Below are 12035 nucleotides of genomic sequence, written 5' to 3'. Positions count from 1 at the left end.
CAGTGCTTTCAACAGTGGAGCCATCTCTCCAACCCCTCTTCAGAGATAGTTATTAAGATACTTATCAACCCCTTTAGAAAAGTAAACAAAACAATACCCGACCTTGAGAAGAGATACCATTTTTAGGCCCAGCCTGCAAGATAAGCCTGGAGAAAATAAAAGGAGAGAGCCTTGTCTCCTCTCCTCCATCCACAGATAATAGATCAGAGCAGTCTGCCCTCTTCTTTCTAAAGAATGGGCAATTTTAGGAACACAACTTAGAACCTTGGAGGGCAGCTACGGGATCTTCTCTGCAGCACTTGCAGTTAGTCACTAGGAGTACCTACTGCTATACTGCAAGCACTGAGGGCTATGAAATTATACAAAAGGCATTATTACTAGCTCAATAAGTAAGTCAATTTCTTTTACTAAGTCAACAGACTGTTAACTGCAGTGTCTAAGATTTGGTGTTATTTTTCCCGACAGAGACACACTCTTCCATTTATCACCTAGTTCTTCTCCAATAGGTTAAGGACACGGATGTTTCAGAGATAAGATCTTACTACCAGTTAAGCAGGCATTTGTAAATAGTGCCAAAAAAGCATTAAGTTCCAGAACAACTAATAGTGGTGCCTCGCCTAATCCCTGGCACATGGCAGTGCTCAGACATTTGCTGAATGATGAACAAATGAGTTCCAAGAAGCAGAAGGGACAAGCAGCTGTCTACACTGGTATGTGGTGCTCAAATGGTACCAGGCAAATCTCTAGGGCCTGCCATGCTGTTCCCAATGTCTCTCTCTCTTCAGCACTCAGAGGGACCATGCTCAAATCCAGTAGATAAACTACAGAAGTAGTTTAATACTGCATATTAGTATCACTTAATTTTAGAAAGATGTTAGAACAGCATTTTACTTTGTGGTCAATAAACGTTTGCTTAGCGAATTTAAGAATCCCGTAATAGTAAGCAAAGCAGAGTCCATGAAGATACTTAAGAAAGTTAGCCCAAACAAAAGGCTTTGGAGGTGTACCATACATTATTATACAGTTGCATACAAAAGGGGATTCTTTGCACATGGAGACCAGAGCTCAAAGTGTTGCTGAGTGGAAAGAATGAAGAAGCGCAGAGGATCAACTCTGAGCTTCCAGGCAGGGTATTAGTAACACCAGATCTTTGGTGGATTGCTGACCACAGGAGCAGGAATTCTCTGACTCATTTCTATGTCACAACCCAGCACAGGAACATGGCACAGTATGCACTGCTACTCAACAGTAGGGTACTTTAGGACCTGAAAATTAAATTCTTTTAAAATCTAACACGTATCATCTCTTAATGTACATATAATTGAACATCTGGAAAAGGTGCAGTTTTCTAAAATTTGCCGGTATTCACAAAAGCATTCCTTTAAAATCCTCACCCCAAGCAAGTTCATCGTGAAGGCAAAAGAGTGTCGAGGACAGCCCTGCCTGTGTGGAGTGATGAAGTTCTGCCCGACTCTTAGCTCACTGGCTACTTAGGAGAATGCGTCTGAACTACGGACAAGATAGATTTGGTTTCTCCTGCCCAGTTTTTCAAACTTTTGAGATTTAAATTTTATCTTTATGGATTTGCTGAGTTTGATGTTTTAATACTACACATTTTTCATTAAAAAAAAAGTCTATATTTAAATTTAACCTGAATGCACTATTAAAATTGAGAACGCTGATGTATTTGTTTCTAACACATACATATACTATATAGCAAAATTATGCCAAACTCATGACCATTTTAGTCTGTGGATGGTTATACCTAAATGATACTTAGAACACTGGAGCCATGGCTTAAAAGAGAAGAAAGCGATCACTTTAGACTTAGGTTTAAGAGTTTAATCCACACTAAAAGACATCTTTGGACTTGTACATGTACATACAGTTCAAAGCACATCATTACCCATAGGCATTCCTACCATATTTTCATTAAGCCCTACGCCAAAGTGACCGAAGTGGACACTGAACTAAGATTTTAAATATCCTTCCAAAGAATCCCTTATACAAGTTTCTTACTAATCTTATCTCACGGTCACTATATAAATTCTACTCACCATTTCTATTCTCCATTCAAGGTCTACTTATTATTTTTAAATAATTAAAAAAATATAAGTATCTAGCCCTAAATATAACTGTACAAAATCCCTACAAGCCAACAGCTGTGTAATACATTACTATACAAAACATTTTAACCATCAAAAAAAGTCAGATTATGAAACATTTTGGTAGCACAGGGATTTTTACATCCTGCAGATCTGCCTGAAGATTGTCTTGCTACCAGCCAGGGCAAATTTGTTGTTGTCCCCCTCCCCGAGCCCCCGCCCTGCAGTGCTTCTAAGTATAGTGACAGCCGCGTGAGGTTTTCCTAGTCTCAGCACAAGCTCGGGAGAATCTGGGAAATGTAAGTGGAAACATGAGACACAGCTTTATTTGGCAGTACTTAAAAAAAAATAGCAGGACAAATGGCAAAGCAGTGTTGGGACCACAGGAAGAACAATCAATAGGCAGAAAGCAAGATAGAAGCCTCCTCAGCTTTTAGATCGACAATCGACAGCTGAGAGACTATTTTTTGCTATGGCTGACTAAATATGGTCAGGGAAGAGAGGCACAAGAGAGTCTGCTTGCCTGAGAGTGCATGTTTCAAATGCTCAGCTGCCTATAAAGCTCTAACAACCTAGGCTGTGGCCACAGATTCGGGAAGAGTCTAAGCTGGCCTCTGTGGTGACTATGTGCAAGTCCTGACCTCGCTTGCAGACTTGACCTCTGGATATGACAAGGTAGCTTCCTTCCAGATCTACCACTAACCCTGGAAACTCAAACTCCTGTTCCTCCAAAAGAGCCCCAAAGCAGGAAAGATGCAGAATGTTTCCTGAGGCATCAGAAGAACCCAAAATAGTCTGGTGGGCACAGGACATGGGGTGGATGCTTACAGCTACCTGGGAGAGTGTGAGATGGGTTTAGGGTTTTGCTTGCAGGTTTTTATTTAGTCTTAGATTACAAAATTAATATCCTTTGCAGCTTTTCCCCTCTTGTGAATCATTTCATCTAACAAAAACTCTAGGTACATTCTCTTTGCCTCTGTAGCAACCTTCCTATTACTTAACTTTCTCTACATATCTATATAATTGATATATTGTACTCCAAATTATATGACCAATGTTGATTCAATTTGAGTGTGTGTATGTGTATGTTTACACGCCTACATGCACACATCTGTGTGGGTGAGTGTGTGTTTACACGCCTACATGCACACATCTGTGTATGTGCGTCTGTCTATGTCCATGAGGAAGAGCAAGGGAGAAAGGTAAATTATGTATTTTTTGTATATTTAACTTGTCTTTCAAATCTATCTTAAAAGGTAAGCGTCTGTGCTCACTTATATACCTGCTTACTTCATCCAGCCATGAAAAAAGTGCTGAGCAGCAGCAGTGTGAAAGAGCAGTTATGATGTGCTGACTGCGATGTGACTCTAGGTCAGTTCCTGTCTTCCCTGTAAGTGCTACACTAAGCTCACAGGTAACCAAGTATGAGAACCAACTTGTGAGGATGCTCCTGACTTTCTGCATGCTTACCTAATATTGACTGATATATATTCTCATTGTTAAATTAATTTATATCTGGGCATAAGCTAATTTCAAAACTCAAATTGATAATTTAGTTGTAAAAATGCCACTGTTCAAATAGCATGCCAGATAACTTCAAAAATGTACAAGCTACCACTGACATTACATCACTAAAGACATGGTCTTGATTGTTTTAGATTAAACAATTGTTTCAATTGTATCTCACTTCTCTAGTAAATCTGCACCTGCCTCCAGAGCACAATAGCTTCTAAAAGCTGCTTCAAGATTTAGGTTTTTACAACTCAGACCATAGACATCTGCACGACGGTGCATGGTGCAGTTCTCAGCAGCTCACTAGCTTTCTTTATGGGCTGTAGAACTCCTCTTCTCCCACTTTCCTCCCAGCACTCCCTTTTCTATACTTACCAAATCTCAAGGCTTCTCAATGTTTCCTTTTGAATTAACCTTCGAAATGACTTAGTAACTATAAGCCACTCCCAGATTATTTTTTTTTCTTGTGCTAGATACTCAAGGTAAAACCCAAGATTCACAGACTAAAATGCTTCTCCTCTTTTATGGAGACTTTGGAAAAGTTATTTTAGTACTTTTCCATTATATTAAAAACCCTTTTTAAAAAGTAGTCTCATACGAACCAGACATAGAACTATTTGAATTTGCATGCAATGTAAACAGAAACACAACAAAAACTTGGCTAAGTGATAGTGAGTTTTTAATCTGTTAACTTGAAAATAAATTTCCATTTAAGAATATTAATTCACTCACACAATGAAAGACCCAATTTCAAAGCCTGTGCTGACTGTAACTTGTTTCTTCCAATAAGTTTTAAGTAGATGTATTTGGCTTATAAAAATAATTTAAACTAAATTGATTATCATCTGTCTATAAAACATCTAGAAGTAAATTATAAAGAAGAAAAGAGATGGGTGATGAAGGGAGAGGCGGCAAGCACGCTAACATTTCTGGACACACTTAGGGCTCTGCTGATTGTATCTCTTGGAAAAGAAGGAAGCAGCGCAAAGCATGGCAGTGCTTACAAGAACAAAGAGCAGAAAGCATGGCAGTGCAGAAGTTGCACTGATGGGATCAGGTAAATCTGGTGTAAAATTCAGTCTCTGATAAGCTAATCTCTGCACATGATCCATTGCTATTCCAGAAAAGTAATCAGAATGTTCTACTAACAAATGGGAGAAATGGGCTGCTTCATGTTTTCACAACTGTCGGCGTAGTAGTGCCTACTCAGAGCACATACTTCTTTACGTACCCATATGAACATACAATCTATGGAATGTAAAGAAGTATGTATTTTGGGTAGGTAATGTCCGCCAAGAGGAAGCTAAGCTGAAACTAACGGAAACTCTTTCCAGGAGGATGATCTTCACACTCTGAATTAACCTACCGTCAAGAAAATGGCCCCATTCCAAAAGTACCAGCCATTTACGGGTGCAATCTAAGATCCCTTATATTATACGTAAGGGAAAAGTTCCATGGAAGTGGATTTTAATTTTTACATTAAATAATACTACACTCTACACTGAATACTCACATGAGAAAATTTAATTTCTACAGAGGAAATAGTATTGCTAGCACAAAACAGTGAGACACAGATCAACTATTATCTGTCTTCACAATTGGCTATTTATTCTAGTGTATCACATCTATCAAATCAGGACCAACAAATCTAATAAGAAAAATAAAGCAACAAAAAGCTGATTTTACTCATATTTTAACAGCTATTGTTCACATGTTGTAAAATGTATAACCTATTAAAATCAGAGGACTTTATAAGGCAAAATTTTTGGTTTTATTATTTTCTTTTCTGACAGCTATTGAAACTGTAATTTTTAAAGACTATCTTTTAAGTAAAATTATACTGCACACATGAAATCACTGGCCTTTGTCCTGCTCCAGTTTGTCAATTCTTAACCCAATCTATACCTTAAATGCAGTTAATACTTACAGCATGAGAGAGAATGATAAAAATGACAAAACCCTAGGCCACAACTAAAACATAAGGGGGATATATTGGCAACAAACTGTCAAAAATGTAAGTCTGTGTTATCCTTGTTTATATCAAATGGCATTATTCTTCTCATAATGAATTATGAACAACTATATTAGCTATTCCACGGGTCTGGAAGGTTTTAATAATTCTTTAAGAAACATTTTTGCAACTAAGAACTTGTTACAATCCTTACAGAATACTAGCTATTCATTTATAAAGTAAAACTGAAAACTGATTCTGTTGCTTCCAAGTTCAGCTCATGTCCAGGAGTGTTCTGAACCACTCTGAAATGTCACACCCAGCACTTAGGTCAGCTGTCCCTTTGAAGTGAGTACATGCACAGCTCTGGGCATCTGCTGACACTGCTATAACTCCAACACTCCAACTGTCTCCCTGACAGGGATAACAGATGCTGACACTATCAGACGCTGTACTATTTTTTCCCATGGCCTCTCCTTGTCCTGATATGGCCAGTACACGAAACTCAACAATCCAAAAGCACACTTGAGCAACTGCACTTGCTGAATGGCTGCCATGAAACTACTAAAAATAAAACCAGGCAAATGCTATCTTCAGCACTTAAGTTCAGGCAACTGAACACCTCTTTCACTATTTGGAAAAAATGATGGAAAGAATTAAAATTACATTAATTTCACCAGAAGCACAATAATTAACAATAGATGTAGAATAAAATATTAAACTATCTGCATACTGTCTGAGATTGTGTTGTCCTTCTACCATATTAAAGAAAAATAAAACTATACGGTATTCCCCTCAGCATTCTTATTTTACAGACAAACTATGATTTATCAGACTTTAATTGTATGAGTATGTGTCAAAAGACATTCTCTGCAGGCAGGAAATCTACAACAGAATCGCATTAACAAGTGTTTAAGTACTGGTTTTAAAGTATCACATGGTAGGTTTTAATATTCAAAATTCAGGGATTATAGCCAACTACCATATATCAATGTATCATTAATCTTATAATAAGAACTAAACAATCTATACTCAAAACAGTATAGAGTTTAGTCAAGAAAATAAATTTTTAAGAAGGTTAATTTTTGAACTTAAGGTTAGTAAGCAAAAGCAAAGAATGACACTGAAGACATGTGTGATGTAATAATAAATTAAAGGACAGAGTTACTTTCTTAAGTCCTTTCTTATCCTTCCACTCCTTGTCAGAACTTGTTAAGTCCTCAACTATCATGCTAAAATAGAAGCAGTACAAAAATATGTAGCTAACATGATCCCTTTTCAACTTCTAGTTTAATTACTTAAAAGTCTGGTTCGCAGGCATGGTGGCAAACAGCTTTAATCCTAGCACTTGGGAGGCAGAGGCAAGCAGATCTCTGTTTGAGGCCAGCCTGGTCTACACAGTGAGTTCCAGGCCAGCCAGAGCTACATAGAGAGGCCTGAATGAACAAACGGACCTGGTAATAAGTTAGAACCATTACTCTGAAACACATTATGATTTATTTGTTCTTTTAAATGTTGCTTTTGAAAGGCTATTGGGTGCATTTAAGAACTAAGTAAAGATGCATACTGATGTGAGCTGTAAGAACAGCAGTAGTAGAGCATATGCCTAAAAACAGGAATTTTCTGTTTAACAACTGGTACACTAGTGTGGAAACCTCTAATACTTGTCATGCCATATTTCTACAAAAGAGCATTTAACCTGTTTGGGTCCTAACCAGCAGCGGCAATGCTTTGCTAAAGCTGGTAAAATGGAACCAAATCGCCTCTTCAATGGATTTGGTCCCCTTCAACCAGCTGTAGCTATGCATTGATTACCACAGGACAGCCAGTGTTTTGTGAATGTGAATTATATCTCAACTAATTTCAACTTACTGAATTCATACAGACTGTAATTACAAGCAAATAACTAGCAACTATCAGTTTTATTTGGAAGAACTAAACTTTTTAAAGATGTTTCTTAAAGGCTTTATGAAAATGTGTGATTAAAAAGAATTTCAAATAAAGTTATTTATTTGTGGTTGTGGTATTAACTTTTCATTTTAATTAATAAAATTTAATAACTTATAAAAGCACTTTAAATTTTAAAAGTCACATTATTAAGTTTCTTCTTCTTTTGAAAGTGATAATAAAATGCCTACTGTACCTCTAATGAAAATGACAAAAATATCTGAGAAACTCACCAAAAACTCACCTAAAAATATGATGGGACTATCACTATTTCACATTAGCATACATAATTTAAGTTATTTTTTTAATTCTTAAAAAGTACATAATGTGTATTTGTATGTGTCTGTATGTGGGCCTATGTACATGACTGCAGTTGCCCATGGATGGCAGAGGCATCAGATCCCTCTGGAGTTACAGATAGGTAAAAGCCATCTGCCATGGGTGCCTGAAACCAAACTAACATCCTCTTTAAAAAAAAAAAATAGCAGGATGTGCTCGTAACTACTGAGGCATTTCTCCAGTACATGATATGCATGCTTTAAGTTACAGAAAACTATAATACTACTTAGTATGCCAGAAATGCAGTAATAACCTTCAATAGGACTAAGCTTTCAATTTTGCCACTATTTACCTGAGTTTTAGCAGAATGTTGTCCAGGGACAGACTTTAACAATAAACATCTAATTCTTCTAACCCTGTACCTGAAGCAAAGGTTTTGTTTTAAAACAAAAAGAATAGGCTAAAACACTAGTACTTACATGAGGATTCTCAGCTCTCCTCACGTGCCAGCTGATAACCCTCACTAACAAACATGCCATTGCTCTGTCTTTGTCCTTCAGAGAAACTTTTCTTACAAGTCTCTTAAGTGGAAAGAAACTGAAGGAGACAAAACCAGAGACTAATAGCCACCCAATTTTCTTAGTAACTACTAGAGAACTGCAGATGGCTCACATTGCTTACTAAGCACACGTTTCAGCAATGGTGAAGGCCTGCAGGCAGGTGCCTGAGTAACCTGGGCTGCATGGTCATCCAACTGAACCTGGCTTTCATTTTTTATTAATCTTGATTTACAACAGAAATTTACCCAATGGAGATATAATAACAGGATTAAACTCTAGGGGAAAACATCTCTATAAACATGAAATATCTGGATGGAGATATAGCTCAGGAGTGTCTTGCATATACAATGTCCTGGGCTCAATCTCCAGTACCCCAATACATAAACAAAACACCAATATCAGAAAACATGACCAGTGTTATTCTGAGTTACAATTCCTAACCCTACAGATCAGCTTTTAAATTTATAACCTATTTTGATCTGCACCTTCAAGTCCAGTTCTCAAAGCACACCTTCCATAAACATATGGCACCTAGACATATTTTCAAGTCCAGGATAATAAAAGTTTTTCTTCAGAAAAGCACATCCAATAATTATGTTATACAATGCTGTTGATGCACTGTTGAAAAATTACTGTTAGTAACTAAAGGTCAGGGAATGTACTCAGTTTCCACATACATACACATACATACATACATACCATACATACATACATACATACCATACATACATACATACATACCATACATACATACATACAAGTGCATATGCAAATTCTGGAAACTTCCCACATTTTCAATCATAACAAGTGGAAATGATTACAAGCAAACCTGTCATGAGGCAAGCTTATATAATGTTCAAAAAAATTAATGGGGGAAAAATGCAAATGTTCCAAAAAGTAAAAAGAAAAACTCTCAAAAACACCAAAGAATTATACTAACTAAAGAACTATTACTAGTTACAATTAAAATGGAATGGAAGTCAAGCATACAATCATATACTAAGTATGACTGTGTTAAAAAACTCAAAACATCCCAACATGCTATTACAATTGATACATACATTTATATAAACATTTAATGTTTTCCAATAAAATCTGTATATGGCAACCACAGTAACAGCTGCCCAAAATAAGTTAAAGAAAAAGGAATAAGAGAGTCATCTAGCTTTAACCAAAGCCATTTTGTTATGTGCGTTAGTACATTTTCCTTTCTTTTAAACCTGTTTATGTGTGCATGCATGTGGGCGTGTGTGTCACTGTAAACATGTAGGGTCAGAGAATAACTTGCAGAAGTCTGGCTTCTCTACCTGGGCGGTGGGGGCTGAGCTCACGCCATGGGACAACAAGCACCTTTCCCACTGAGCCCTCTTCCCTAGCATCTTTCCTTTTTTTTCTTAGTGACATCTAATACAAATTAGCTGGCTGAAGGAGTCACTGTTAGCATATTTTCTGAAAAATCCAAGAATTTACACAATAATTAACTCTGTAATTAAATATACATTATCTTCTTGAAATCTTGTGGGGTCTTTACTGTTTTACTAATTTGAATGTCTACTGTATAAATGTGGAGGACATACACATGAATTTGAACATCCCTAGTCCTCATGGACAAGAAATATGGAAATGTACGCAGTTAACAGACTGCACTAAGCAGGCCACACATGTGAGTGACAAACACAACAGAGCTCTAGTGGAGAGGAGGAGGCAGTTGCAGGTGGGAAGAAAGGAAAGGTGGCTAAGATAACACGGTCGTGAGAAAACCGTTTAAGAGAAGACAGCACGCTGCAGTCAGCACCACAACCACAGGGTAAGGGGGACAGGACGGTTTTAATTAGTGGAGGAAAGTCAGAGAGGGGCTCTAGACACTCAGCCCATGACCCCAGCACTCAGAAGACTGAGGCAGGAAGATGACCGACAGCTCCAAGAGCACTTGAGCTACACAATGAAACTATCCTGAAAAAGAAAAAGAACTGGGCTTGAATGCAACCCCAGGCATATAAATAAAATGAGGCTATCACACCCAACCAAAAGCTGGTCAAAGGGCTGGTACCACAACTTGTTGGCATACTGCTTCCCTCAAAGCTGCCTAAATACAATCACCAATAGTGCAAACAAAACATCAAATTAAGGCTTTAAAACTTCAGCTTTTAAAAGAATTGAGATGATGTTTATGATGTGCTTAGAAAAGAGGCTTATCACTGTCCTCATCTATCTTAAGGATGGAGACATAATAATTACTATCTCCTTTACAATGCAAATGTATGAAGAGTTCACATATTTGTAATCTGAAAAAAACTCAATGTGTACTGGACAATATGGCCTTTCAATTCACCCCACACAGCAGCTGCAATAAAACCCTGCTGTCTTCTGTAACTACCCTCAAGTGGTCATCCTAAGAGGTTTTAAATAGAGCAAAAGAAAAATTTGAAATATGATATAAAATATATTAATGAGGGATGAACATGTAAAAATATTCAAAGAATTAAAAATAAAACCCACACACATATTAAGGAATGTCAAAGAATAAGAATTCACAATAGCTGGAGAGATGGCTCAGCAGTTAAGAGCACTTCCAGAGTTCTTGACTTCAATTCCCAGCTACCACATGGTGACTTCACAGCCATTTGTAATGGGAGTCTGATGCCCTCTTCAGGTATCTGAAGACATTAACAGTATACTATATACATAAGATAAATAGATAAATTTTTTTTAAAAAAAGAAAGAATTCACAATAGATAAAATTACCAAACATCAAAGTGAACATTTTTCTTAGTCAATATATTACAGGGTTTTACTCAACTATAAGGAAACATAAGTTGTTTATAAAAACCTTATCATTTGTATTTGTCTCTAAAAGCAGCCCTCTCAAATTTTAACCAGCAAACCCTTTTATTCTGGTAGAACACCCATTACTAGAATATAATTAAGTTCCTTGGTATTACATATCTAAATAACCCAGTATTACAATGATCATAAATACTTAACATCATGTAAATGGATAATATGTGAGATTAGAAGATATCTTGTGAAGGACGTTGAAGAAGCAAAAAATCTTAACACACATTTAATTAAAATCTTTAGATATTTTATATCTACATTCAACAGACCACTTCATAATACTTATACTAGAGCAACATGTACCTGATGAATAAAGGCCTATTTTCTACAGAGCTTTATCAGTTGCTGAAACTAGCCAAATCTGTCCTCGTCACATCAGAAAAATGACTACCACATCCAACAGGAAACCATCTTTTAGTTGCACCTAAAACATTAAGAGGACCTTTACCTGGGATTCCCTCTCAGTGCAGCATGATGCAGGGCATTGAACCCATTATTGTTCGTGATGGTCACATCTGCTCCAGCTTCCAGAAGAACTGCCAGGATGTCATCCCGTTTCTTACTTATGGCATCATGGAGAGGGGTGTCACCTTCAGAATCCTTTTGTTTTTTAAAGTTTAAAGAGACTTGCATTAGTTCTCCTTCCACTGATCACCACATCAACAGGAAGCCTTTCACTGCTCAACAAAGCCGCAGGCTCTCTAACAAGCAAAAGCTGTCAGTCAGCAACCATGCTGTGAGCTCTTGTCATCTGTCTCTGACACGCAGGTGTGTGGTAGTGGTTCTTTCTGAGGCACATTCTCACACTGCAGCCTAAGCTAACCTTTTTTTTTTTTTTTTTTT

General features: G+C 37.1%; 1 protein-coding gene across 2 annotated transcripts in view; it reads right to left on the bottom strand.

Moving 5' to 3' along the window:
- Positions 1 to 12035, bottom strand: part of Mib1 (mindbomb E3 ubiquitin protein ligase 1) — a 105484-nt gene that overhangs the window by 29485 nt on the left and 63964 nt on the right. For both annotated transcript variants that reach the window (XM_031364963.1, XM_031364964.1), the window contains exon 12: positions 11641 to 11792. In XM_031364963.1, coding sequence (XP_031220823.1) covers positions 11641 to 11792 — 152 coding nt within the window. The remainder of the gene's footprint in view (positions 1 to 11640; positions 11793 to 12035) is intronic.

The sequence above is a fragment of the Mastomys coucha genome, unplaced genomic scaffold (assembly GCF_008632895.1).
Source record: "Mastomys coucha isolate ucsf_1 unplaced genomic scaffold, UCSF_Mcou_1 pScaffold13, whole genome shotgun sequence".
Lineage (NCBI taxonomy): Eukaryota > Metazoa > Chordata > Mammalia > Rodentia > Muridae > Mastomys > Mastomys coucha.
Note: the sequence above shows the minus strand (reverse complement) of the source record. Positions and strands in the feature narration are given on the sequence as shown.